Below are 25,138 nucleotides of genomic sequence, written 5' to 3'. Positions count from 1 at the left end.
CAGTATATGGTGTGACCACCATTTGCCTCACGCAGTGCAACACATCTCCTTCGCATAGAGTTGATCAGGTTGTTGATTGTGGCCTGTGGAATGTTGGTCCACTCCTCTTCAATGGCTGTGCGAAGTTGCTGGATATTGGCAGGAACTGGAACACGCTGTCGTATACGCCGATCCAGAGCATCCCAAACATGCTCAATGGGTGACATGTTAGGGTTAGGGTTTAACCCTAGGGTTTTCGGACCCCCCCAATAAAGCAAAACTGCACGTTTCAGAGTGGCCTTTTATTGTGGCCAGCCTAAGGCACACCTATGCAATAACCATGCTGTCTAATCAGCATCTTGATATGCCAAACCTCTGAGGTGGGATGGATTATTTCGGCAAAGGAGAAGTGCTCACTATCACAGATTTTTTCAGATTTGTGAACAATATTTGAGAGAAATGGTTATTTTGTGTATGTAGAAAATGTTTTAGATCTTTGAGTTCATCTCATGAAAAATGGGAGCAAAAACAAAAGTGTTGCATTTATATTTTTGTTCAGTGTAGTTTCAGGACCCTGCCACTTTGTACTGTAAACTGGCTTACTGGCACACTTAACTGTAACATCTTTAGAAGTGTAAATTAGCTGTGCTTCCTGCTATGACTAGTCAAAATGTCATGGTGAGATAACACTAGAGGAATGTGTGAAAATACATATTGAGTAATTTGGGTAAAATAACAATTTAACTCTAAAGGTACAGATGGCCTTCAGGTGACCGAGTTGGTCCTAAAATATTCACCTCCAAAATATCTATTAGTACCTGCAAACACTCATATCAGCCTCAGCTGTAATTAGCAAATGTTAGCATGCTCAAAGGCTGATCTAAATATGAACACCTGGTGAACATTAGCATGTTAGCAGTGTGATTGTGCAACCCAGTGTCACAGCATTTCGTGTTATAGTCACGACATTTAATCTATTGATTTGTGTTCACCAACACGATTTTCCCAATTTTTTCGTGTCACACAGAACGATTTTAAAAGCAATGTATTTTTATTGGTAGTATGTTTCGTGCTTGCACGTCTTTTTGTCCGGTCGGGTCTTGGAAGACCGGAAGCTGTGTGGTTCATAAAAACATGTTCTTATTACCATAGACAGTGGGTGTTTCTCAATGTCGAGGAAGGCTGCTCCAGAGCCACTATTTCAAGCATAGTACGTCATCGAGTGCCGCCGAAGGACTGTTCCAATGTCAAGCATACTTGGAATTCTACCGAGGCTGGCGTATTTCGTAGCGGGACATTTCGAGGCTCCACATGTGTAGACTCCGCGGTCTTAAAATCCCCACAATGCTTTGCGCACGGAACAATTTCCAAATCTTTGGCGGAAATCGCGCTCCATTCAAGGCGGGGCGTTGCATATGACGAACACCTGCACACCTGTTAGCCTGTTCCACGATTCTTCGTTTTCCGAGGCTTGGAAGGATTCTTGCCTCGCTTCTGAAGCAAGTGACTCGGAAGACATGTGCTACCAAGCAAGCTTCCTCGACATTGAGAAACACCCTGGGTGTTACAGGTGTGCGTCATATGCGAGGCCCCGCCTTAAATGTTGCACGATTTCCACCAAAGATTTGGAAATTGTTCCGTGCGTAGAGCATTGTGGGGATTTTAAGACCGCGGAGTCTACACATGTGCAGCCTCGAAATTTCTCGCTACGAAGTACGCCGGCCTCGGTAAAATTCCAAGTATGCTAGACATTGGAACAGTCCTTCGGCGGCACTCGATGACGTAGTATGCTTGAAATATTCGCTCTGGAGCAGCCTTCCTCGACATTGAGAAACACTGAGGTAGAAGTAAAACATGTGAAATAGTATAGCAATATCCTGTAGAATTATGTGAAAACATAAATAAAACTACACATCTTCAGATGTTATACATAAATAAGTGTCCTACACTAATGATACAAAGTTATTATGGCATTGTATGCTGTGTGTACCTTATTTGTAACATCTTCAGACCTTTCCAACTCCTGAACAGTTGACTGTTGCAGGTGTAGGTTTGAGTCCAGTTTTGGATAGTCTGCCGTGGTTTCATTCCATTTCAAAGTGCTGTCTGTATGGGGGTTATTCTATGGGTTATTCCCCATCTTTATTCAAGAGTGTGGTCTTTAAATTTGAGAGCATATTTTATTGATTTCACGTTCAGAATATGTATTTATTTCCCTCAAACCCTGTCCTCACACTCAAATAGTGCCTGCTTGCACTTAGATTTGCTCTGCTGTTGCTCAAACTGTACGCTTGCACTCAGATATATTGCTGCTTACAGATTTCCTGTGTTCCAGTTTAAAACCTTTTCCTCGCACTCGGGGTGTTTCTGTGCGCTCGTGAAATGTCTGCTCTCAGATGTCTTCTGTGCGCGCTCGAATCTTTTGTGCAACAACCCTCTCAAAATCCCTCGACCAATAGGAGGCCTGGTGTCCTTGCGGGTGCGTTTGGCAATGGTGCTCGAAATGTCCCATACAGGCCTACGTCTGTTTCCTGTTACTTTATTTTGAAATTCAGTTCCTGACAGACGGCCAAAAAGCCCGAGATTATAGAATTAAACAAATAAATAAAAACAAGGATAATTGTGTGTTATTGTTGAGTAAATAACAGTGTGTTATTTAGAAAATAATTACAAATTAGAAGGAATAAAAGATTACAAAAATACAGATTTCAGTATTCTGCCCCTTTAGAGCATCCACATGCAAGCAGTGAGCTCCTGCTTCTTTACACATATTATTCTCTCCAGTACAGTCAGCTCTGAGTGTTAGCGATGCTTGCTAATGTAAACACAGACCATATTACTTCCAATCGCGCATTGTTTCTGATAGGGCCGGGTGTGTAAAGCCAGCCCACATTTTAGTAATGTCATCATGACCACAGCAAATCTGGATCAGCTCCATTGTTAGAGATGTGGGTACGGAGGAAAGAGAGAGGATTTGTATTACAAGAGGATGGTAAACTCTTAAGTTATTAACCATTAAGTAAGCCAGCCATAAGTTTGGATTTATTAACCCCTTGTTAAGTTTGTCTAATAAGGAAAGGTAATACAAATGACCCTGTAGTTCACTGGCTCCAGCTCTCATGCTAGCATGATGTTACACCCACAGTAGCCTCCCAGCTAACACATTTAGATCTAGTGATGTCCCAAAAACATTGCATGTTCCTTCCAATGCATTTCATGTTGGGCAGTGATATGAAGCTCATGCACACACAGAGCATGAAACCGTCCATGACTACATATGAGTTAAAAAAATGTTTCATTCATTAAGTTAAGCAGGCTCTGGGTGGCTGACCTTCTTCAGGGAATACAATCTGCATGACTGCTGAAGGTCGAAATGGCATGGATCCAACAGCACACAAGTCCCCCCGCTCTCATTTTAATGGATAAATCAGATCCAGTAAAACAGCAAGTGGGCCCATTATGATAGATTCATTCATACACTGAACGCCAGCATGGGCAACAGAAAAGACAACACATTCAAATGATATATATATTTTTTTCCATCTCCACATAACCATCCAAATGACATGTTTAGAGTTTAGAATGTTTTATTATAGTTTGTTGTGATAGCATTTTCATTTTTTATTATTTTTAAGTTTTATTTTTCCAAAGAACAAACACAGCAAATAACGTTGAGTGGGGAGAGGCAGGAAGAGCGAGGAGCAGGGCCACATAGATAAGATAGCCAGATCAATCCATAGATAGATAGAGATAGATGCATCAGGTTTGGCTTGATCCTCCCCCTGTAACCCCTTGGGTCCACACACGCACACACACTACATTTTGCTTTACAAAGAATCATCAGAATAAGATTAATCACGGTCCGAATATATCTTGGAATAAAAAGAAAGGACACTGCTGAGGAAAACAGATCCACTCGCACTGCTGTGAAACCCAACAGTCCCTACAGTTATAGATAGCAAACAGCTAGGTGAGAGAAACAGAAATATATGTATGCATCGTCTGCGTATACATACATGCATATGCTTGATGCAGGCTGGGTGTGTGTGCGCATGGAGGCGATGGCAAGAAAATGTTAACACGTGGGTTTAGATTCATTTCAAATGCCCTAATTTAAACTAGGCCTGTTATATGAATTAACATATCTCTAAGTGTGCACCTTTGCATGTGTAATGCATCGTCAACTAGCTAGTTAGTGGTAAAAATGCAGAAAAAAGGTCAGTCGGATTTGTTTCTAGCAGCTGTCCAAATCTCTCAGGGGGTGGAGTTAAGGCAGGCAGCTGATTTCAGGACAGATTAGAGTGGCTTAGTTAATTCTTTCCCATTTTTTTTTACTGACAAACACAGGTAAACAATAATTTGGCATTTAAAATCGATACAGAGCTACCACACAGTCTGAGGAAGAGAGAGAAGAAGAGGTGGGGATGGGAGGATGAACATTAAGTAACTCAAGAAGTAAAATATGATCAGAATAATTAAATGGTGCCTATTATGTCGAGGATCTCGAAGCAAAAAAAACCATTGCAGCAGCCATCGACCAAGCTCTAAACAGTATACATGATATATCTACCAGCTAATTCATGGTGGAAATCTCTGCCTGCTTTAAAAGGAGACACATGACATTTTCAGTTGGAGTCTGTTCTCCACCAGGGACTGAATGCCTCTACAGGCCCGTTAACAGCCTCTTATCACTCACTTGTCATTCAAAAGAAAGGGCACCAGCAACCCTAACGTTTCAGGGCGGTGTGGCACCTTTGGGTTTAAATGAGAGTTGTTAAAGATGTTTAAAAAACTGCTTCAAGGTCTTTTTTTCCAGCCCTGGTAAAGAAACAACTAGACACAACGACACGCCAAGCTTCACCTCAAACAGCCAGAAAATCTACAGAAAACTAAAGAGCCATATATACACAATAATGTGCCCGATAAATATAGTTACCAAAAAAATTCCAATCTACTATCCTCTTTTACTTCATAACTTCATAATGGCGGCCGCTGCTTTCAGTGCCCCTTAACGTTTCTTTAACCTTTCTGCTTTCCTTTCCGTAGTTCCTACAAGGATCCATTGTCACACTCAACAGTTTGGTCTTTTATTCTCTCTCCAGACAAATTTAAACACTTTTTTAAGCCACAACCAGTTTGTAGTGTTCATTAAATACAAAGCAAGTCAACAAAATTGACAAAAAGACAGAAGAACCAGGAAAGGAAACACAAAATAAGATGATCATTTGCACTTTTATGGACAGAAGATACAGGGTGACTTCTCTTGAATGTCTCTTACAGCTCACATACTGGAGCACCTATATGGCCCCTACACACATCCTGCACAGCACCATCACTGACTAAGCATGTGCTAACATGTCCTGCTATCAACGTGCTGCGTCATCTTCAGAAAACATGTACAGATGTGTGTATAGACACAACATGGCGCTTTACTCCATACTGTCAGATGTTTTTATCTCTACCCTCAGCCTCATCGTTTCTGGAGATTTCTTTTAGCATTCTGAGGTGCTGTAATATCCCAACACCTTCCTCGCTAATCAAGAGGAGTGTGCAAATTAAACTGCTGGAACACAAGTCTTCACATTCCAGCATGTTCTTTTTTTAAATAAAAAGACACAAATCCGTTGTAACCCCACCAAAAACTGCAAACCTTTAGCATGTTTAGGCTAAACCTGCAGGAAGTCAGGCTGCACACAGACCCTTAGGTATGGTTGAGGGACAAAGGATGGCAGAGAGAGAAAGAGAGGGGGGGGGGGGTAAGATGAAGGAATGGAGCAATAGAGAGAGAGGTTAACAGACTGTTAAGTGAGCCTGGACAGTTCTGTAGAACCGCAAGGGAGAGTCAGAGCGGGCGAGGAGGGGGGTTTGAAGGAGGAGGAGGTGTGTTGGGGCTTCAGCAGCAGCCCCCCCCAGCCTGTTGGCCTCCCTGGTTACCGGACAGTGTGGAGTTGGTGGTGGGATGCTGGGGTCCGATCTTAATACCGTTAGCCTGTGGAGACAGAGAACATCAGACCAGGAGAACAAACTTTTTTTATATGGAAAAGCATCAGCGGACTTACAGTTTTTTTTGGCTTGTTATGTTTCTCTCTAGTGGGAACACAGACTTTGTAGACCATTTACAAACACCTTTAGAACACACTACAGGAGACGGGAACGGGAAAGCAGAAAAGGGCCTCTAAAACTCAAGAGTGCATTTATCAGAACATAACAGAGCAGAACATAACAGAGCAGAGCAGAGCAGAACAGAACAGAGCAGAACAGAACCGAGCAGAGCAGAACAAAACAGAAAAGAGCAGAACAGAGCAGACCAGAACAGAGCAGAACAGAACAGAGCAGAACAGAACAGAGCAGAACAGAGCAGAGCAGAACAGAGCAGACCAGAACAGAGCAGACCAGAACAGAGCAGAGCAGAGCAGAGCAGAACAGAGCAGAACAGAACAAATCAGAGCAGAGCAGAACAAAACCGAAAAGAGCAGAACAGAGCAGAGCAGACCAGAACAGAACAGAGCAGAACAGAACAGAGCAGAACAGAACAGAACAGAGCAGAGCAGAACAGAGCAGAGCAGAACAGAGCAGAGCAGAACAGAGCAGAACAGAACAGAACAGAGCAGAGCAGAACAAAACAGAAAAGAGCAGAACAGAACAGAGCAGAGCAGAACAGAGCAGAGCAGAACAGAGCAGAGCAGAACAGAGCAGAACAGAACAGAACAGAGCAGAGCAGAACAAAACAGAAAAGAGCAGAACAGAGCAGAGCAGACCAGAACAGAACAGAACAGAGCAGAACAGAGCAGAGCAGAGCAGAACAGAGCAGAACAGAGCAGAGCAGAGCAGAGCAGAACAGAGCAGAGCAGAACAGAACAGAGCAGAACAGAACAGAGCAGAGCAGAGCAGAGCAGAACAGAGCAGAACAGAGCAGAACAGAGCAGAACAGAGCAGAGCAGAACAGAGCAGAGCAGAGCAGAACAGAGCAGAGCAGAGCAGAGCAGAGCAGAACAGAACAGAACAGAGCAGAGCAGAACAGAACAGAGCAGAACCGAACAGAACAGAGCAGAGCAGAGCAGAGCAGAGCAGAACAGAGCAGAACAGAGCAGAGCAGAACAGAACAGAGCAGAACAGAACAGAGCAGAGCAGAGCAGAGCAGAGCAGAGCAGAACAGAGCAGAGCAGAACAGAGCAGAACAGAACAGAGCAGAACAGAGCAGAGCAGAACAGAACAGAACAGAACAGAGCAGAACCGAACAGAACAGAGCAGAGCAGACCAGAACAGAGCAGAACCGAACAGAGCAGAGCAGAACAGAACAACAGGTGCTCTGCAGGAATACCAGGAAAAAAGAAAACACTTATAAAGAAGAGGGGAGAGAGGGAGCCAGAGAGACAGCGCTCTTTCATCTCTCCCCCTTCAACTGGAGCTCCCTCCCTGCGTTTCATCTCTCTCCCTCTGTATATACTCATCTCCCTCCCTCTCACTGGAACCCCCCCTCCTCCACTCAGTAGCAGTAGTGCCTCTGGGAAACACTGTATGCCTTTAAATCACATTTATTGAGCTATGGCCGTGTGTGTGTATGAGCGTAAGTGTGTGTGAGTGTTTTCTCATAGTGGCTGCCAACATTTCTGGTGGGGCTTCCCTTTCTCAGTCAGCTGATGTGGTTTGGCCTGCTCCGTCTGACTGTTGCTAATAACACAAACACTGGCTGGCTGTGTGAAGGGCCATGTGCTCCAGAGCAGTGTTTAGATGGGGCACTAGCTCTGCATTCACACACACTGTGACAGGCTGCAGGTGGGCGCTGTGAGGCCAGAGTGCATGGGTGGTTCTGGGGGTGCAGTGTAAAAGCCACCCATAAACTCAGCTGACTCAACAAAACCTTAAAACAACATTCTGTCTTTAACAAAAGTGACAAACATGAACTGTACTGCTCTTCAGAACAGCTCAGAAGTATTCCTGCAGACAAATAGCTCTCTTTCTCCTGATCAAGAGTGGTGCAGGGATGGCATGGGCTGGTAGGCAATCCCGGAAGATAGCGCAAGAAGAGCTCCCTCGACAACATGCAATGGGATTTTCTACTGGATTTTGGAATATTGCAGGAAAGATGATCATGAGCAAACAACGTTAATGATACATTTTGTTCAGCAAGATAATCTCCACGTATTAACATTGCTTTTATAATATTTGAAGCATAAGTGCAATTGCCAAAACGATAAAGTTAACGTTAAGCTATAATGGAACTACATCACAAGAGAAACGGGAGTGCTAACATGCTGACTAATTTCCGGGTGTTAGGACTCTTTCCCGCACCATTCTATGAGGGCAAAAGGATCAAAAGAAACGGAGTACCATTATGAAAAAGTCAGGTAACGTGAACGAAGTGCAGGTAAAGCTGTCAACCCAGGCTGAATATCAGGCTTACATCGGCATGTCATTCAACAATATCGACTGTTTCAACATTATTATTGGTAAACGTACACAGCCACACACTCAATGTTTGGCCTGAGTCTAGAGGAACTGGAGGGATTTAGGCTTAGACTCAAACGGCAGATAGGAGACACACTTCATAATATATGGGGTGTCTGCGTATGGACGTGTTGCATGTGGACATGTTCACACTGACATGGGAACATGTTAAAATGGATGTCACCCTAACATTCATGGACACTCAAGTATCATTTTCCACTAGCTACGTTAAAACATCTTCTTTTTTAGTTGCTTCATAAAGGAAAATGTGTTTAATGAGAACAGATTCAACCAGATGTTATCTGATAAACAATACGACTAAGAAGACATTCAGCCTTTTTCTTATTGTTTCTGTATAGAAGGAGATCATAAGCACGGCTACAATCAGGTTTCCACTGTACAATGGAGACCTATATGCAATGAAAAAAAGAACACCACACCTTGTTAATTGTACATGGTGTTCTTTTTTATTTGATTGTATTTATCTCCTGGAAAGCACAGGAACAATTATCTTGTGAAGGGAAAACCAGTTTTTATAATGTGCATATAAATGCTTTGACTTTATGAAACTGACTTGAAAACACCAATGTGGATGCTCTAACGTTTAAACTGCTTTTTAGGAATTTGCTATTTGAATGCGGAACAAGTATGACTAACATTTGCTGGCAAGAGCATACTTGCTGAGAAGCTTGGTGTCTTGTCTCGATAACTGTTCCACTGAGAAGATAACCATCTGGGTGAATGGATACAAAGAGGAAGCTAGAAGCTAACTAGCTGGCTGGAGAGAAAGCTAACTGACTGTCTCAATAGAACGTTAACTAGCTGGCTGGATAAGAAACTGACTGACTGGCTGGAGAGGAAGCTAACTGACTGACTGTCTGGAGAGGAAGCTAACCGACTGACTGCGTGTTTCTCAATCTCGAGTACGCTTGCTTGGTAGCACATGTCTTCCGAGCGTCTTGCTTCAGAAGCGAGGCAAGAATACTTCCTGGCATTCGGAAAACGAAGAGTGGAACAGGCGAGCAAGTGTGCAGGTGTGCGTCATATGAGAGGCCCCACCTTACATTTTCCGCCAACATTTTTGGAAATTGGTCCGTGCGCAAAGCATTGTGGGGATTTTGAGACCGCGGAGTCTACACATGTGCAGCCTCGAAATTTCCCGCAACGAAGTACGCCGGGCTCGGTAGAATTCCAAAAATCCTGGGCCTTGGAACAGTACTTCGGCGGCACTCGATGACGTAGTATGCTTGAAATAGTGGCTCTGGAGCAGCTTTACTCGACATTGAGAAACACCCACTGACTGGCTGGAGAGGAAGCCAACTGACTGGCTGGCTGGAGAAGAAGCTGACTGACTGACTGGCTGGAGAGGAAGCTGACCGACTGACTGGCTGGAGAGGAAGCTGACCGACTGACTGGCTGGAGAGGAAGCTAACCGACTGACTGGCTGGAGAGGAAGCTAACCGACTGACTGGCTGGAGAGGAAGCTAACCGACTGACTGGCTGGAGAGGAAGCTAACCGACTGACTGGCTGGAGAGGAAGCTAACCGACTGACTGGCTGGAGAGGAAGCTGACTGACTGACTGGCTGGAGAGGAAGCTGACTGACTGACTGACTTGCTGGAGAGGAAGCTAACTGACTGACTGGCTGGAGAGGAAGCTAACTGACTGACTGGCTGGAGAGGAAGCTAACTGACTGACTGGCTGGCTGGAGAGGAAGCTAACCGACTGACTGACTGGCTGGAGAGGAAGCTAACCGACTGACTGGCTGGAGAGGAAGCTAACCGACTGACTGGCTGGAGAGGAAGCTAACCGACTGACTGGCTGGAGAGGAAGCTAACCGACTGACTGGCTGGAGAGGAAGCTAACCGACTGACTGGCTGGAGAGGAAGCTAACTGACTGACTGGCTGGAGAGGAAGCTGACCGACTGACTGACTGGCTGGAGAGGAAGCTGACTGACTGACTGGCTGGAGAGGAAGCTGACTGACTGACTGGCTGGAGAGGAAGCTGACCGACTGACTGGCTGGAGAGGAAGCTGACCGACTGACTGGCTGGAGAGGAAGCTGACTGACTAACTGACTGGCTGGAGAGGAAGCTGACCGACTGACTGGCTGGAGAGGAAGCTGACTGACTGACTGGCTGGAGAGGAAGCTGACTGACTAACCGACTGACTTGCTGGAGAGGAAGCTGACTGACTAACTGACTGACTGGCTGGAGAGGAAGCTGACTGGCTGGAGAGGAAGCTGACCGACTGACTGGCTGGAGAGGAAGCTGACCGACTGACTGGCTGGAGAGGAAGCTGACCGACTGACTGGCTGGAGAGGAAGCTGACCGACTGACTGGCTGGAGAGGAAGCTGACTGACTAACTGACTGGCTGGAGAGGAAGCTGACCGACTGACTGGCTGGAGAGGAAGCTGACTGACTGGAGAGGAAGCTGACTGACTGACTGGCTGGAGAGGAAGCTGACTGACTGACTGACTGACTGACTGGAGAGGAAGCTGACCAACTGACTGGCTGGAGAGGAAGCTGACCGACTGGAGAGGAAGCTGACTGACTAACTGACTGGCTGGAGAGGAAGCTGACCGACTGACTGACTTGCTGGAGAGGAAGCTAACCGACTGACTGGCTGGAGAGGAAGCTGACTGACTGGCTGGAGAGGAAGCTGACTGACTGACTGGCTGGAGAGGAAGCTAACCGACTGACTGGCTGGAGAGGAAGCTAACCGACTGACTGGCTGGAGAGGAAGCTGACTGACTGGCTGGAGAGGAAGCTGACTGACTGACTGGCTGGAGAGGAAGCTGACTGACTGACTGGCTGACTGGAGAGGAAGCTGACTGACTGACTGACTGACTGACTGACTGGCTGGAGAGGAAGCTGACCGACTGACTGGCTGGAGAGGAAGCTGACTGACTAACTGACTGGCTGGAGAGGAAGCTGACCGACTGACTGACTGACTGGCTGGAGAGGAAGCTGACTGGCTGGAGAGGAAGCTGACCGACTGACTGGCTGGAGAGGAAGCTGACCGACTGACTGGCTGGAGAGGAAGCTGACCGACTGACTGGCTGGAGAGGAAGCTGACTGACTAACTGACTGGCTGGAGAGGAAGCTGACCGACTGACTGGCTGGAGAGGAAGCTGACCGACTGACTGGCTGGCTGGAGAGGAAGCTGACTGACTGACTGGAGAGGAAGCTGACTGACTGACTGGCTGGAGAGGAAGCTGATTGACTGACTGACTGACTGACTGGCTGGAGAGGAAGCTGACCGACTGACTGGCTGGAGAGGAAGCTGACCGACTGGAGAGGAAGCTGACTGACTAACTGACTGGCTGGAGAGGAAGCTGACCGACTGACTGACTGGCTGGAGAGGAAGCTGACCGACTGACTGGCTGGAGAGGAAGCTGACCGACTGACTGACTGGAGAGGAAGCTGACTGACTGACTGGCTTTTTATTATTATTATTATTATGAATATTGATAAATACTGTATTCTAACAATATGGTATTCTGTTTTTCACATTTATTATTTGTTCTTTGAAATCTGTTCGAAATAAAGATGGAAATGAAATGAGAGGAAGCTAACCGACTGACTGGCTGGCTGTTTGTTTTCTAGCCGAATGACTGAGACCTTGTGAGATGTGAGGAATTTATGAGCTGGCAAGACGCCAGGAGAGAGAGAGAGAGAGCGAGAGAGAGAGAGAGAAAAGGGAAGAGTGAAGAAGATTGAGTGGAAGATAGAGCAGGGAGAGGAGGAACGCAGGGAGTTTTGCTTGGCTGGAGTCAAAGGAAGCAGAGCAGAGGGTTTTCCCCCCTCTTTTTTTAGGAGAGAGGGAGCGTGGCAAACCACACACACTGCTGGAAAACTACACTGAGGAGAAAGAGAGGAAAGAATAAAACAAAGACTGGAACAGAGGAAGAATGGAGAGGTTTGAGGCGGAAGGAAAAGCAGAGTGAAGTGTGTCTCACCTCATTGTTGATATCAAACACTCCCTCCTGGATCTTCTCATAGATCTCCTTGGCTGTGTTGATGAAAGCCTGATACAGAGACAGGATGTGAGCAAGACAGAGAGAGAAGACAAGTTAGTTCTAGTTAATTTGTGGATTTGGAATCAACTGAGATCTTATACAAATGTTTTTACTAGGATTAACACATATAGGCTTGGGTTGCTAAAGATTCTCTTAAAAACACTTTTATTTGCATTATTTTTCATCTGAAATGTTTAATAGATCACAGTTAACTATCATCCTCTTTCCGCAAATAGTTTGAATTGATTTGCTCAATATTCTATAGTGAGTGCAATGAGAAGAACGGTATGAATCTTATGTTAAAGCATCTAGTAAAGAGCTGTAGACTGACAGGATGTAGCTAGCTTAGCTTACCCAAGCTTAGTAAGACTGGAATCAGGTCGTAAATGCTAGCCTGGCCCAAGTGCAAAGTGTAACTTTGACAATGGGGTCTCTTATTAATGTCAAACCTAGTATGGTATATAACTATTCTGATATGACTGGCTGGTGAATCTGTCTAGCTCTAATTAGTGCATTTCATAAGATGTAGAGCAATACCCTTCATATTTGTTATGTTTTAAGGTAGACCTTTTAAACATGAAATGCAATTTTATATTTTGACAAGCCTGAAACAGAAATAAGTTATATCCACTTCTTAGAAATGTGACCTTCACATCTGTATGTTAACATTCTTTCAAATAACACCACTGCTGACTTTTGTATGGTCTGTACAAATCAGTACTCAAGATCAACAAGCTTCTGGAAAGAAAAATGCTTTGAAAATGCAGTATTGTCTGCACTTAAAGAGATGAAGATGTAGATTATTTGGAGAAATAAAACCCCTCAGTGAACTTTCAAAGCTTCACAGGACCTTGTTAGGAGGTGTAGAAACTCTTTAGAGCAGATTTGCTTCTTCTTGTCAGCAGCTGCTATAACCATTTGATCTGAGCGGAACACAAAAAGACTACATGCAATCTGTTTCCTTTCTACACACACCACTGACATCACTGCGAGGTGACTATGATAGAATAGTGGAATGAAGCTCCCCGAGTGACTATCCTACAGTATGAATGTCTCTAGGGACAGTCTGTTTGTCTCAAGAGACCACCCTGGAGAGAAGCTAGGAGACTCTGATGGAGGAACCCTGAAACCCCACTTCTAACTGTGTCAGGCGAAGAAGAAGTGTTTCTTACGCAGAGTAATTAAAGAACTGAAAATATATCTGAACTTCCATCTGACACCCAGTCTGAAAATAGACCACGGGTGCTCTCTGTCCTGCTCACTCCTTTGATCAGCTCATCACTGTGTTCCTTCACAGCACAAATCAGTCTAATGACACACACTAGGATTAAGTGTGCAAGTCAACTAAATAAATGACTCAATGACCATACCATGCAATATGGCTGATGCAACAAAAGGAAGGGACTAAAAATCTAAAATCTCGTTTTTTCAGTGTAAAAGAGTCGACTAAGTATTGTGGATTTATTGTCGAGTGTCATATCAAAACTAGAGCAGCATACAATGATCAGTCAGGATCAATTGTAGTTACTTTCTCATTAAAGTGAACAGAGGCAACACCGGTGCTGAAAATAAGTGGAAATAAATCAGACTAGATTGACTTATATTTTCAATATATTGTGATGACTAAAAGAGGATTTCATTGATTAAATACAAAAACAGGTGCTTTTTCTCTTTGAGATAAGTTTCAGACCTGAATGGCCAGGTGACAAAACCAGACTTAAGAACAACATCAAAATAGTAAGGATAGCAAAAGTTCAAAAGATGAAGGCTAATAAAAACAGAAGAGATAAAAAATATATGAGGAAATGGGAAGAGGGCTGAGGAAGAGTCTGAAGATGTGAGGAAAGAAGAAAGGATCGGGAGATAAAAAGATACCAACAGGAATCTCTCTCTAAAGGGCCACCCATCAACCCTGTGTCCACCCACAGACCCTGGCTGCTGGGTGTTGCTAAGGAGGAGGCGGGGTGGAGGTTATGAATATGTATTAACTATAACTGGTTGATATACTGCCGGAGAGAGGAACGGGAGATGATGGAGATGAGGGAGGAGGAGGAGGGGAGGAAGACATGTTGGAGGAGGGGGGAGGAGGAGGACATGGATGGAGAGTGGGAGGGGGAGGTGAGAGAGGATTGGAGGGAGGTAAAGAGCAAATGATGGACGTCGAGGGATGAGGAGGGATGGAGCGAGGAGAGATGAAGGGATGAGAGGAGAGGAGCGGTATCAGGAGGATTCAGAGGACACTAATGAGACAAATTAATCATACCACACACATACACACAAATGCACACACACCTCCCTCCCCCCTCATCTTAACCCCAGAGAGCTTTACTCAACAGTTTGGGTGTGTGTGTGTTTGCATGATATAGGCCAGGCAAGCGAGGGTAGAAAATAATCAATGTAAACAAACACACACACACTCTGTGCAGCGCCCCTGGCTGGCATGCTGTGCGGTGTAGGATGGGATTATTTATGTGATTGGATAAGTGAGAACGGGGTCCCAGAGGATAAAGGCGTGCATCCATTACACACAACAACACCCGGGGTGTGGCTCTGCGAGGGGCGGAGCTAGTTGAGCTTCATGATGCTAATATGAAGCTGGCTCCAGCACAGTGAACAAGCCCCCAGGAAGTGAGCTGGCCACTTTTTTTATTTAGAATGTTTTAGCTAGATCAACTAGCCATTACGAACACCTGAAGTTTAACCATCCTAATTTGACCCTTAAATGGGTTCTGTATACTGGAGGATACAGTCATTTAACAGGCTGTTTCCATGTGTAAAATAAGTGTAAATATGGAGTTATATGGGTGTGATAACAGAGTAATATGGGTTTAATTACCGAGTAATATGGGTTTAATTACCGAGTAATATGGGTTTAATTACTGAATAATATGGGTTTAATACCGGAGTAATACAGGTTTAATAACGAGGTAATGTGGATATCATGTAGAACATAGCAAACAATTATTTAGCCAAAATACTTATATGTGAATGCCCAGAGTTATTTTCCCTCTGCATTTGACGGCGCAGAGACAGGCTGTGACGCTACGGATTGGGAAAAGGCGAATGCGTATGCTCTATGGACCGAGATCCCCAGATGATCTGGGTATTTTTGTACAAAGTCAGGGCGTTTGGGCTTTATGTGCTACTGAGCAACTTTCATAGGAATGAACAGGGCCATGCCTCCAATGCTGTATCCAGTTCTTTTTATACAAACTACCTTGCTGAAATAGAGTCCAGAGCCTCTTTCAAGAAGAGATTGAAGGGCCATCTACTAATGACCATGCACCCTTGTGAGCTGTGAACCCTAATTTAATTGAATTTGATCGCATGTTGTTGATGATATTGGTGATGTTTTTAATGTTGTTTATGATGTCAGGACTTATGTCCTAAATGTTGCTGTATTATTGTTGTATTGTTTTAAGTGTCGGCTTGGTCGGACCCCAGGAAGAGTAGCTTTTGTCGAGAGCAAAAGCTAATGGGGATCCTTAATACACAAACAAACATAAACATACATCCATGACAGTGACACATGATTCTACAGGTATCACACAAGGAGAAGTGTGCTCCATGAGTGTATTCCATTCCCTCATTCATACAAAGCATTACTAAACTGAAGTAAGTAAAAGCTAACAAATAAGGTCATTCAAATCTGTTTGTATTGTTTAGTAAACTATGATAGAAAAATATAAATCATTCTGATAATACTCCTCTTCCTTTCACTAATTCTAATCACAACCAACAATGTACTCATTGACGAAACATCATTGTTGCCTAATAACAGCTTGATGATAGTGTAGAGATCTTGTGAATACAGAGAATAACGGATCATCAGTTAGGGTTGTGTCTGCTTGCATTGTGTTCCTAACAAATAGAGGACTAACTTTTAGCAGCACTAATATCTGTGAAATAGCAGATAATATGTGTGAAATTCTGCTGTGACCCTTCTTTCAAGGAGTGATTTATGTGTGAGGACAAAGCTGTTAGCATTGGATGACCTGCAAGGAGTAGTACATTGTAAGACAGGTGGAGTTTATAGGAGTTTGGAACTCAGGCAGGTTCAGGTAAGCTTTCAATTATATTTCACTTGCCATTCTATATGTCCATTTAACACCGAACAACCTGTCCATTTCCAAATATATCTTGAACGAAGGTATATGTGTGCACAGGTATATCTGTGTGTGTGTGTGTGTGTGTGTGTGTGTGTGTGTGTGTGTGTGTGTGTGTGTGTGTGTGTGTGTGTGAATTATTACCTCCTCTACATTAGAGGCAGTCTTGGCTGAAGTCTCCATGAATATGAGGCCATGTTCTCTTGCAAATGCTTCACCTTCCTCTTTTTTCACCTCTCTCCTCGACTCCAGGTCACTAAACACAAACACAAAAACATGAATACTATGTATTTTCCATGGTCATCCAAAGGTAGAAGATAGTAAAGCATCTTTGGGTTCAAGAAAAGCGCTATAGAAATACAATTTATTATTATTATTATTATTATTATTATTAAAGTAGTATATTAGTACACCTCATGAACAGTGATGCATTTCCTTTACTGTGAAGGAAGCTAGGATCACTTTCATTGTGTGATATCAATGACCACTTTTCTCTAATGAAATGAACCGTCATTTGAACTCCTGTTCATGATGACTCGTTGCTGATAAGAGCAGGTAAAGATGAGTCAGGCTTTGTTGTTCTGACTGAAAATAATACGTTGTCATTGAGCTATGCACTGGGCTACAGGGTAGCTAACAGCTCTGTGTAACATCAGTGCCAATACCTGCATTCTACCATTCTACCTCCTCTGTTAAACCTTAAAACTGATAAGTGTATGACTCGGTAAGGCAGGTTTAGTAGACAGTTGTCAAAAAGAGTTTCAGGTTGTTCGTAATCAACAAAAGGACATTTGTAAACTCATAATTTTTACATAACAGTTATGTAACATTGAGTACATGAGCCTGAGTTGAACTTTGTTGTAGAGGTGAACCTCCTCGAATCGATTTAACAGAATTAATTCATCATCATATATATATTTTTTAAATATTTTATGTATGCACCATGACATCAAGTCAAATTCCTCGTACGTGTGAACCTACCGGGCAATAAATCCATTTCTGATTCTGATCATCATAATTAGCTTCAAGGTGCAGTTCTATCTAGCAGCTGTTTGTTGGGTCGATTTAGACATTGTAGAGGAAGCTGGGTCAGATATTACACTAAGGACACGGCCAGGCACAATGTTAACAAACAATTTGGATAATAATAATAATGAATGTTAACGCTCGAGTGGCAGCCTGTTACAGCAGCTCCTACTCACCGCTGAGTTTTCTATATATTTCTTTAATTAACGTACTTTACTATAATTTATTGTACTTACATTTAAATCTTGTATTTACATTTTGTTTTGATCTTATAGTGTTTTATTTTGTTTTTCTCCATCTTCCCTTTTGCTGTAACAATGTAAATGTTTCCTCTGTGGGCAAAAAAAGGTATTCTGATATTTATTTGAGTGCTTTTCCGATAGCTCAAAGCATTACATTAGTTTACATACATTAGACATTCCATACTGTGGACAATCCCCACAGGAGCAGTTTGGGGTGAGGTGTCTTGCCCAAGGACACAACGGCATGCTGACTGCAGTGGGGGTCAAGGTGGGATTGAACCTGTTCAGAGGATCAGCGCACTTATCCACTGCGCCACATCCGCCCTCAAAAATAAAAAAAACACAATGCTCATAAGCCTGCGTGGTTGCAGTACAGTGTCATATGTTCAGGATATTACCTCTTGTTGCCAATGAGCATGATGACCATGTTGGAGTTGGAATGTTGGCGAGCGTCCTCTAACCAGGTCGTCAAGTGGTTGAAGGTGTCCCTTCTGTTAAACAGGAACAGAATCTGGCTTTAATCTACTTTTACATTGATAACACAGCTGTTACGCTATCAGATCTTATAAAGTCCTTGTCCCTTACTCTTGCAGCGTTTCCAACCATTCAATCTTACAAGAAGACTTCATCCCAGCTGTTCCTGTTCCCGATGCATGCCCTATGACTATCTGAAAAGAACACTGGTATTTGCTCTAGTTTACTGTCCTCAAGGTGAACCATAATGTCTTAAGTCCCTCTAGTGGCCCCTACAGGTTGTAATGTTCACTGTAACCAACTATATTCAAATAAACTCCATACCAGCAACTCAACTAACTAGGTCAGTGGTAGGAAACCCAAGGTTTCCACATCTGGGGAGCATGAAGGCTGATTTATTTTAGACTTTAACCCCCTTTCATACACATGTGCCAGCTCAGCTTGGCACTGTGCTCGAGCTAAGCACAGCAGGGATTTGCATCTCCATTCCAAAAGAGCTAAAAGTGTGTCTCCATCTAACATCTCTCTCTTCTACTTTTCATCCTTTCAGTATTAGTAGAGGTCTCAGTTAGGCCGCACTCTGTAAGATGCCACTGTAACTCCATTGGAGGCGGGTTGGATGCAATTTGGCCCAACTCCGGAGACGGCCCATCATCACAATTTGGCTTTACTGTAAGTATATTGGTTTTAGGCAGTTGTGATTGACAGACCATTGATTTTTGAGAAAGAGGCAGGTAAAATAAAACTTTCTCCTCTTCTTTCCATCAAGTGCTACAAAAAAAAAAGCTTAAGTGTACACGAGTGGAATAAACTAATACAAAATTAAATACTATATCTTATAGGAAATGCAGATCAACTTCTGCTTCTCGGATACATTGTTTGACTTGACCAAAAGTGGGAATGGAAAAACCCAGGTAGAGAAAGATGGTGGGGGGGGGGGGATTTTGACCCCATGTTAGAGCTGCACAAAAGGTTACGGGGTCATGACAAATCATTGGGAATCAACCTCTGGGGAGTATAAAGATCAATAACAGATTTCATGTCAATCTTGCCAGTAGTCGTCAATATATTTTGCTCTGCACCATAGTGTGGAATTGATGGGAAGACTGACGTGCTGCTCACGCTTGAGAAGAGCTAACACCCAATTTACTCTTGGTCACTTCATGTTTCTTAGGCGGATCTGAGGGCTTTCCCATCTCAAAACACTGTAAATGTTCCTGAGACCCAATCAGGAGGTGGCATTTCCTTGTGCCATCAGCATGTCTAAATTTCACATATCTTGCAAACATTTCAAAATGCCCTAAATGGATTACACAAAGATGTTTCAGACATTCAGAGTTCCAAGAGGATTAACCCTTAGGACTTTGGTGATATTAGAACCTTACCTAGAAGCAGTATTTTAATCTGTTTTTGATTTATTATAAACTCACGCTAATCTGCAGTCCTTTCAAAAATATATGCACAACTTGCTACCACGATGAGGAAATGCAAACAACTTCGAAGTGTTTCCGACCACAGCTTTGCTACAGATTATGTTTGGGTCTGTGTGATTGGTTGTGTTACCTTGTGATGTCATAGACTAGCAGAGCTCCTGCTGCTCCTCTGTAGTAAGACCTGGTGATGGAGCGGAATGACTCCTGACCAGCCTGGAGAAACACATACATATATTAATAAACAGAAATTGAAATGTGAATAATTGAAACGGCCACAGACAAGTGCTGATCCTTTGGTTTTCTAACAGCCCTGATCCTGCTGGGGTCTGACTGACCTCATCTTTCAATCCTACAGGTCACAGTTAAACCAGTCCAGCTTATCTGCAAGTCTTGTTTCTATGTGGTCTAGGGCCACTAATGCTCTGCACCAGCCCAGATTCTCTAGCAGGCTCCGGCTCCAGGTTCCAGCTGGCAGAGGAACGGACAGAGCCGAGCCTGTCATTGGATACAATAACATTCTTTTTTCTGTCTCCATCTATCTGTCAACATCCCTTTCTTTCTCCAGTGTGTATAACCTCCTATTTATGAACAACAATTTCATATCAACAGTGCCCACCTCGTTTGAAACTCCCCCTTCCATTATTACCCCTCATTGTCTCGACTCCACTGTCTGTTCCTTGCATCACTCATCTTTTCATTCTTTCCCCATAAACCCCTGGGCCTCCATTATTTCCACCACTATTCTCACTGTGTATCACTCTTACCCCCCCTCCCTCTCATGTCTATTCAGGCTCTGTCCCTATCCCATATACATTAACAATGTTGTCTGTGTTTCGACCGGGCAGGAGTAGAAAACAAAACAGCACTATCCTAGCAGCTGCGGCTCTGACTTCATGTGAAAAACTAGATAGCCAGTAAGAAACACAAGCAGTCAGTGAATCATGGAGCAACTCAGAGGAGCAGTTTGTCACCCAGCAACACCAGCTCCCGGGCAGTGAAGAGTCAGAGAACTAGAGTTTCAGTCAGTGAGCAGGTTATCTAGACGGCTAGTTAGCTACCCTGACTGCTCCTCCAGCTAACAGCCAGCAGTCAGTCAGGAAGCGGTCAGTCAGTCAATAATGCTATTAGGGCATAAATGATAAATAAGGGTGAAAGCGAGGGAACGCTGCATCTGTCTGCCATCTGGTCATGTGCGGAGGAACACACATACATGCACAAACACTTTATTCATATGGCATGTGCAGCCTACACACTGGTTTCTCTAGACATTTGGTGGTGGTGGGAGTTCTGTACCAGTCAGTATCAGTGGGCCCTTCTGGTTTGTTTTTGACCCTCTCATCTGGGACTATACGACACCTTTTAAACCAGGGGAGCCAAATCGCTACCTGATAGGACAGACAGTAGTGTGAGAAGCAGGGCTGACATCATGCCTAGTTCAGACCCTCAAGCTTGGGGAGGTGCCTGCCTTTCCATGGAGCTCTATCTCCCCCTGCTGGTCAAACGCCTAACTGCATGGGCAGGAAACCATAGTGGAAGTGACACAATGTTTGGACAGTGATGGAAGAATTACTTAGAACTTAAACTGAAGAAAAAGTAGCAATACCACAGTGTGAGAATACTCACTTACAAGTAAAAGTGCTTCATTTAAAATTGTACTTAAATAAAAGCATAAAAAAGTATAAGCTTCAAAATATACTTCAAGTACAAAAGTGAAAGTACTCATTCTGCAGTATGGCCAATTTCAAAATCATATATATATTACGTTATAATTATGGAGCAATAATTATTGCTCCATTAATGTCAATATTGCACTTGTTTTAATTTTGTATTATTTGTATATAATGTTGGGTAGCTTAACATATACTAAACAAGTAGGTCTGATTTATATGTTGTATTAACAATCTAAATCTGCAAACTAACTTGTTACTAAAGTTGTACAATACATGTAGTCGAGTAAAAAGTAAAATAATTGCCTACAAAATGTAGTGGAGTAAAAAAGTGAAAATACTCAAGTTAAGTAAAAATACCTAAAAATGGTACTTTATTACAGTAATGAAGGTACTTAAGTAAATGTATTTAGTTACATTCCACCTGTGTGTGGAACATCACATCCTTTATTTGATAGTCTGGAGCAAAGGTTTTGATGAAAGTTGGTAACAACTTGAATTTGGTCTGAACTACCACTTGTCTGCACTGTATACATAGGTGCTTCTCGATGAAATATTTTCTTAATGTTCTCTCTTCAACTGTGTCTCCTTTAGTTTTCATTCCTTTTGAGGAATTTCTCTCTCATTGGAATGTCTCTGATAAGTCAGGGAGACAACATGAAAGATGTTGCCACAATGAGAACAACATTTATGAGCCTTCTTGTCATTCAAAACAACTAAATGCATATCTTGTTGATTTGTTTATCTCTGTCATTCTTTTTCAGATACATTATTTATCAAATCATGTAATAATACATGAATTATGTATAAGATACAGTATTCAAACCAAAATGTTCTTTCTGAAGACTTTTTTTCAGATTCATACTTACACCAACATCTATTACTATTTAGGAAATGTGTCATTACAGAAATAGCAGTCAACTCAAGTTTAACGTCTGCATTCCAGAGACATCCATATATTTATAGGCTTGCTTTTATGTCATTCATTCAATATGTTATCAGGTGTTTTTAGAGTCTTTAATACGCCGTCAAAATAAATGAAAAGCTAGATATATTACCGTATCCCAGATCTGCAGTTTGATCTGTTTGCCATCTATAGTGATCATCCTCGCTCCGAACTCCACACCTGGACACAAGAATGTGGATATGGTAGACTAGGTGCCGACTCAATAGTCACATTGTTACTTGTTGGCTGTGCTTTAACATTGGCTCTTCCATCTGTTTGACTGCTTCTATACTGCCCCATCAGGACGACCCCCCCCCCCCCCACTCATACTGTATGTATAAGAGGGTGGGCTCTTCCTGAAGAGGTGGCTCTACAATGTTTTACAGCTACTTCTTTCACTGCACAGATCGAGACGAGTAGGCAGACAAAGATAGTGATGTGTGCTAAGTGACCAACAGCATGTCTTTCATTATCTGTAGGAATATTGGAAATACTATACACAGCAATTTAAAGCAAGCTTGTAATGAAACTTAAGTTCATAATGTTCAGTTTTCTCATTATCCCCCAGCTAAATGATTGCCTTGAATACAAATATAGATAAAGGCAGCAGGGGAAGAAGAAGAGAACAGAATGGGCTTTCAGGCAACAGGTACTAAGCATCACTTATCAGTAAAGAAGGGATGCTAAGTACCGTTAGCCACGTTTCTTATGATAGTCAATATTAATAATCCTTTTTTTGCCTGACTGTAACGATGTTAACATGGGATTTGTCTCTTTAGGTTTAATACAATGTAGGGTTATTTCTAATTTCCAGGAGCAGTCTTCCAACTTGAATTTGATCTGTCTGAATGTTAGGACCAATATAAGGTGACTTTTATTTTTGCCTGGATAAAACAACATTATCTCTTTCTGAGATAAAGGTTCATGAAAGGAGTACCTTAAGGCTAAAACATAAACAAGCCAACTTCACATGTTTAACCCAGCCCAGATAGCACCAGCTTCACTGATTGCAATATGGACAAATACAGTGATTCTTGGACCTAGAGTTGGTCTGGGTTTAACCTAGAGAAATCTAGACCGTCTTTGACCTGCCCAGTGCAATCCCAGAGCAGACGCGTTCTCTTCCGGTTGAAAAGTGTCAAATACAGCATACACACTGTTTTTCATAGGATCTGTATTGAACAAATATGTTCCTTTAGGTTTCTACAATACTTTTTGTAGGACTGGAATTCTCTGCAGCTCCACAATATTTCATTATAAATACTATTTTCACATATCAAGTGTGGAAGAAATATTACACATCCTGTGATTTGAACATTGCACATGACCATATTGCGATTTTGATAACATATGAATCAATTGTGGAGTCCTATTGTTGATGCTGAAACAACATATGGTGCAGCCCTAGTAGCACAGGATTCACAGCTAAATGAAATGATGCATTAATGAATGTATTTCTAGTGCTGGTGTTGCTGCAGAGCTGAATGTGTAGAGGACTTACCGATAGTGAGATCGTGAACTGGCTGAAACCTCTTGTCGGTGAACTGTAGTAATAGACATGACTTCCCCACACCTGCAAAACAAAGACACAGCACATTAGAGGGAACACTGATTATAGAGTCACACATATAAGCATGAACACCCTTCACATTCATTTCCAAAGGTGTCTCAGCAAAATACCACACATCATTATAAAATCAATGACTGAACTCCCACACAGTGCAGAGAATCTGGCTGTTTCCAGTTGACAACACTGCAGGAAGCTACAGATATACAATGATAATGAACATTTTATACATAGAATTCACTCAAACTAAACATATTGGAGCATCAGCGTCTTCAAACCAGCCCGACACGCTTACACACCGTTTCTCCAGCTAGCTTCAGTGAGCTCAGTTAGCCTGAGCCAACGCACCAGCTGGCAGGCTGTGTGTGTGAAGCTACTCTGGTCATCATTAACAACTGCTCTACATATGACTTGTAAATGTGGCAGACTGCCTCACATCCACACAAACAAGGACGGACTAACAGCGCAGTTTTATTATTATTTAAATGTATTCTGTATAAGGTCTCGATACTTTAATCAGTGATGCAAACACAGGTATGGTGAAAAAAGAGAAAACTATTCGAAGCAGAAAAAAACAGTGTAATACACCGTCTGACAAAGGCCTGTGCTATAAAGCTTCAATTAACTGGCTATTCTTTATAATATACTCAGATCAGTAGGAGAAAGAGAAGTTAAGTTATAAATCAAGGGTTTTTATTATTATTTACAGCAGGGGTGGGGAACCTTTTTCCTTTCAATTTTTACAACATCGTCCGAGGGCCGTACAAATTATTGAACTCAACCTCTGCTTAAAAAAATAAAATCACAGCCCATTCATTTGGCCTTTCTTTCATGCTGTGCAAAGAAAAAGCAACCTCTTAATCCAGATATCTCACCATGACTCGCGCTGTCGCGCATGCATGCACGGTTGTGGCATGACCACCAAAACAGAAAGATATGGACAAAAGATGTGTGTAAATTTATTTAGTACCCTAACCATGTAAACATGATTTAAGTGTGGGGGGGAGATTTTTTTTTTTAAATATTGAAGTTAAAAGCATCAATCTGGTGCACTTTGAGAGCAACATTAGGAGATCTATGGATACATCTCAACACCCATTTGAAACAGAACTGTAAGCAGATTTTTCTTTTTGGATATTTTACAAATCACTCCCCTTTTAAACTGTATTTTTGTTTGTTGTTAATAACAACAACAACTTTGTTTTACTGTGATATAGTATTTTATACCTG

At 42.7% G+C, this 25,138-nt stretch overlaps 1 protein-coding gene across 2 annotated transcripts in view; it reads right to left on the bottom strand.

Annotated features, from left to right (window-relative positions):
* Window positions 1-3,548: 3,548 nt before the first annotated feature.
* Window positions 3,549-25,138, bottom strand: part of rab2a (RAB2A, member RAS oncogene family) — a 42,460-nt gene continuing 20,870 nt past the window's right edge. Inside the window, exons 2-9 of one of the 2 annotated variants that reach the window (XM_079649134.1) lie at window positions 23,843-23,914; window positions 22,454-22,521; window positions 19,859-19,941; window positions 18,220-18,312; window positions 16,698-16,809; window positions 12,388-12,456; window positions 6,039-6,117; window positions 3,549-5,968 (exon numbers count right to left, since the gene is read on the bottom strand). In XM_079649134.1, the coding sequence (XP_079505260.1) occupies window positions 6,067-6,117; window positions 12,388-12,456; window positions 16,698-16,809; window positions 18,220-18,312; window positions 19,859-19,941; window positions 22,454-22,521; window positions 23,843-23,914 (548 nt within the window). In that variant the 3' untranslated portion in view covers window positions 3,549-5,968; window positions 6,039-6,066. The remainder of the gene's footprint in view (window positions 5,969-6,038; window positions 6,118-12,387; window positions 12,457-16,697; window positions 16,810-18,219; window positions 18,313-19,858; window positions 19,942-22,453; window positions 22,522-23,842; window positions 23,915-25,138) is intronic. The other variant, XM_079649133.1, reaches the window with a different exon arrangement.

This window comes from Notothenia rossii (assembly GCF_949606895.1).
Source record: "Notothenia rossii genome assembly, chromosome: 9".
NCBI lineage: Eukaryota > Metazoa > Chordata > Actinopteri > Perciformes > Nototheniidae > Notothenia > Notothenia rossii.
Note: the sequence above shows the minus strand (reverse complement) of the source record. Positions and strands in the feature narration are given on the sequence as shown.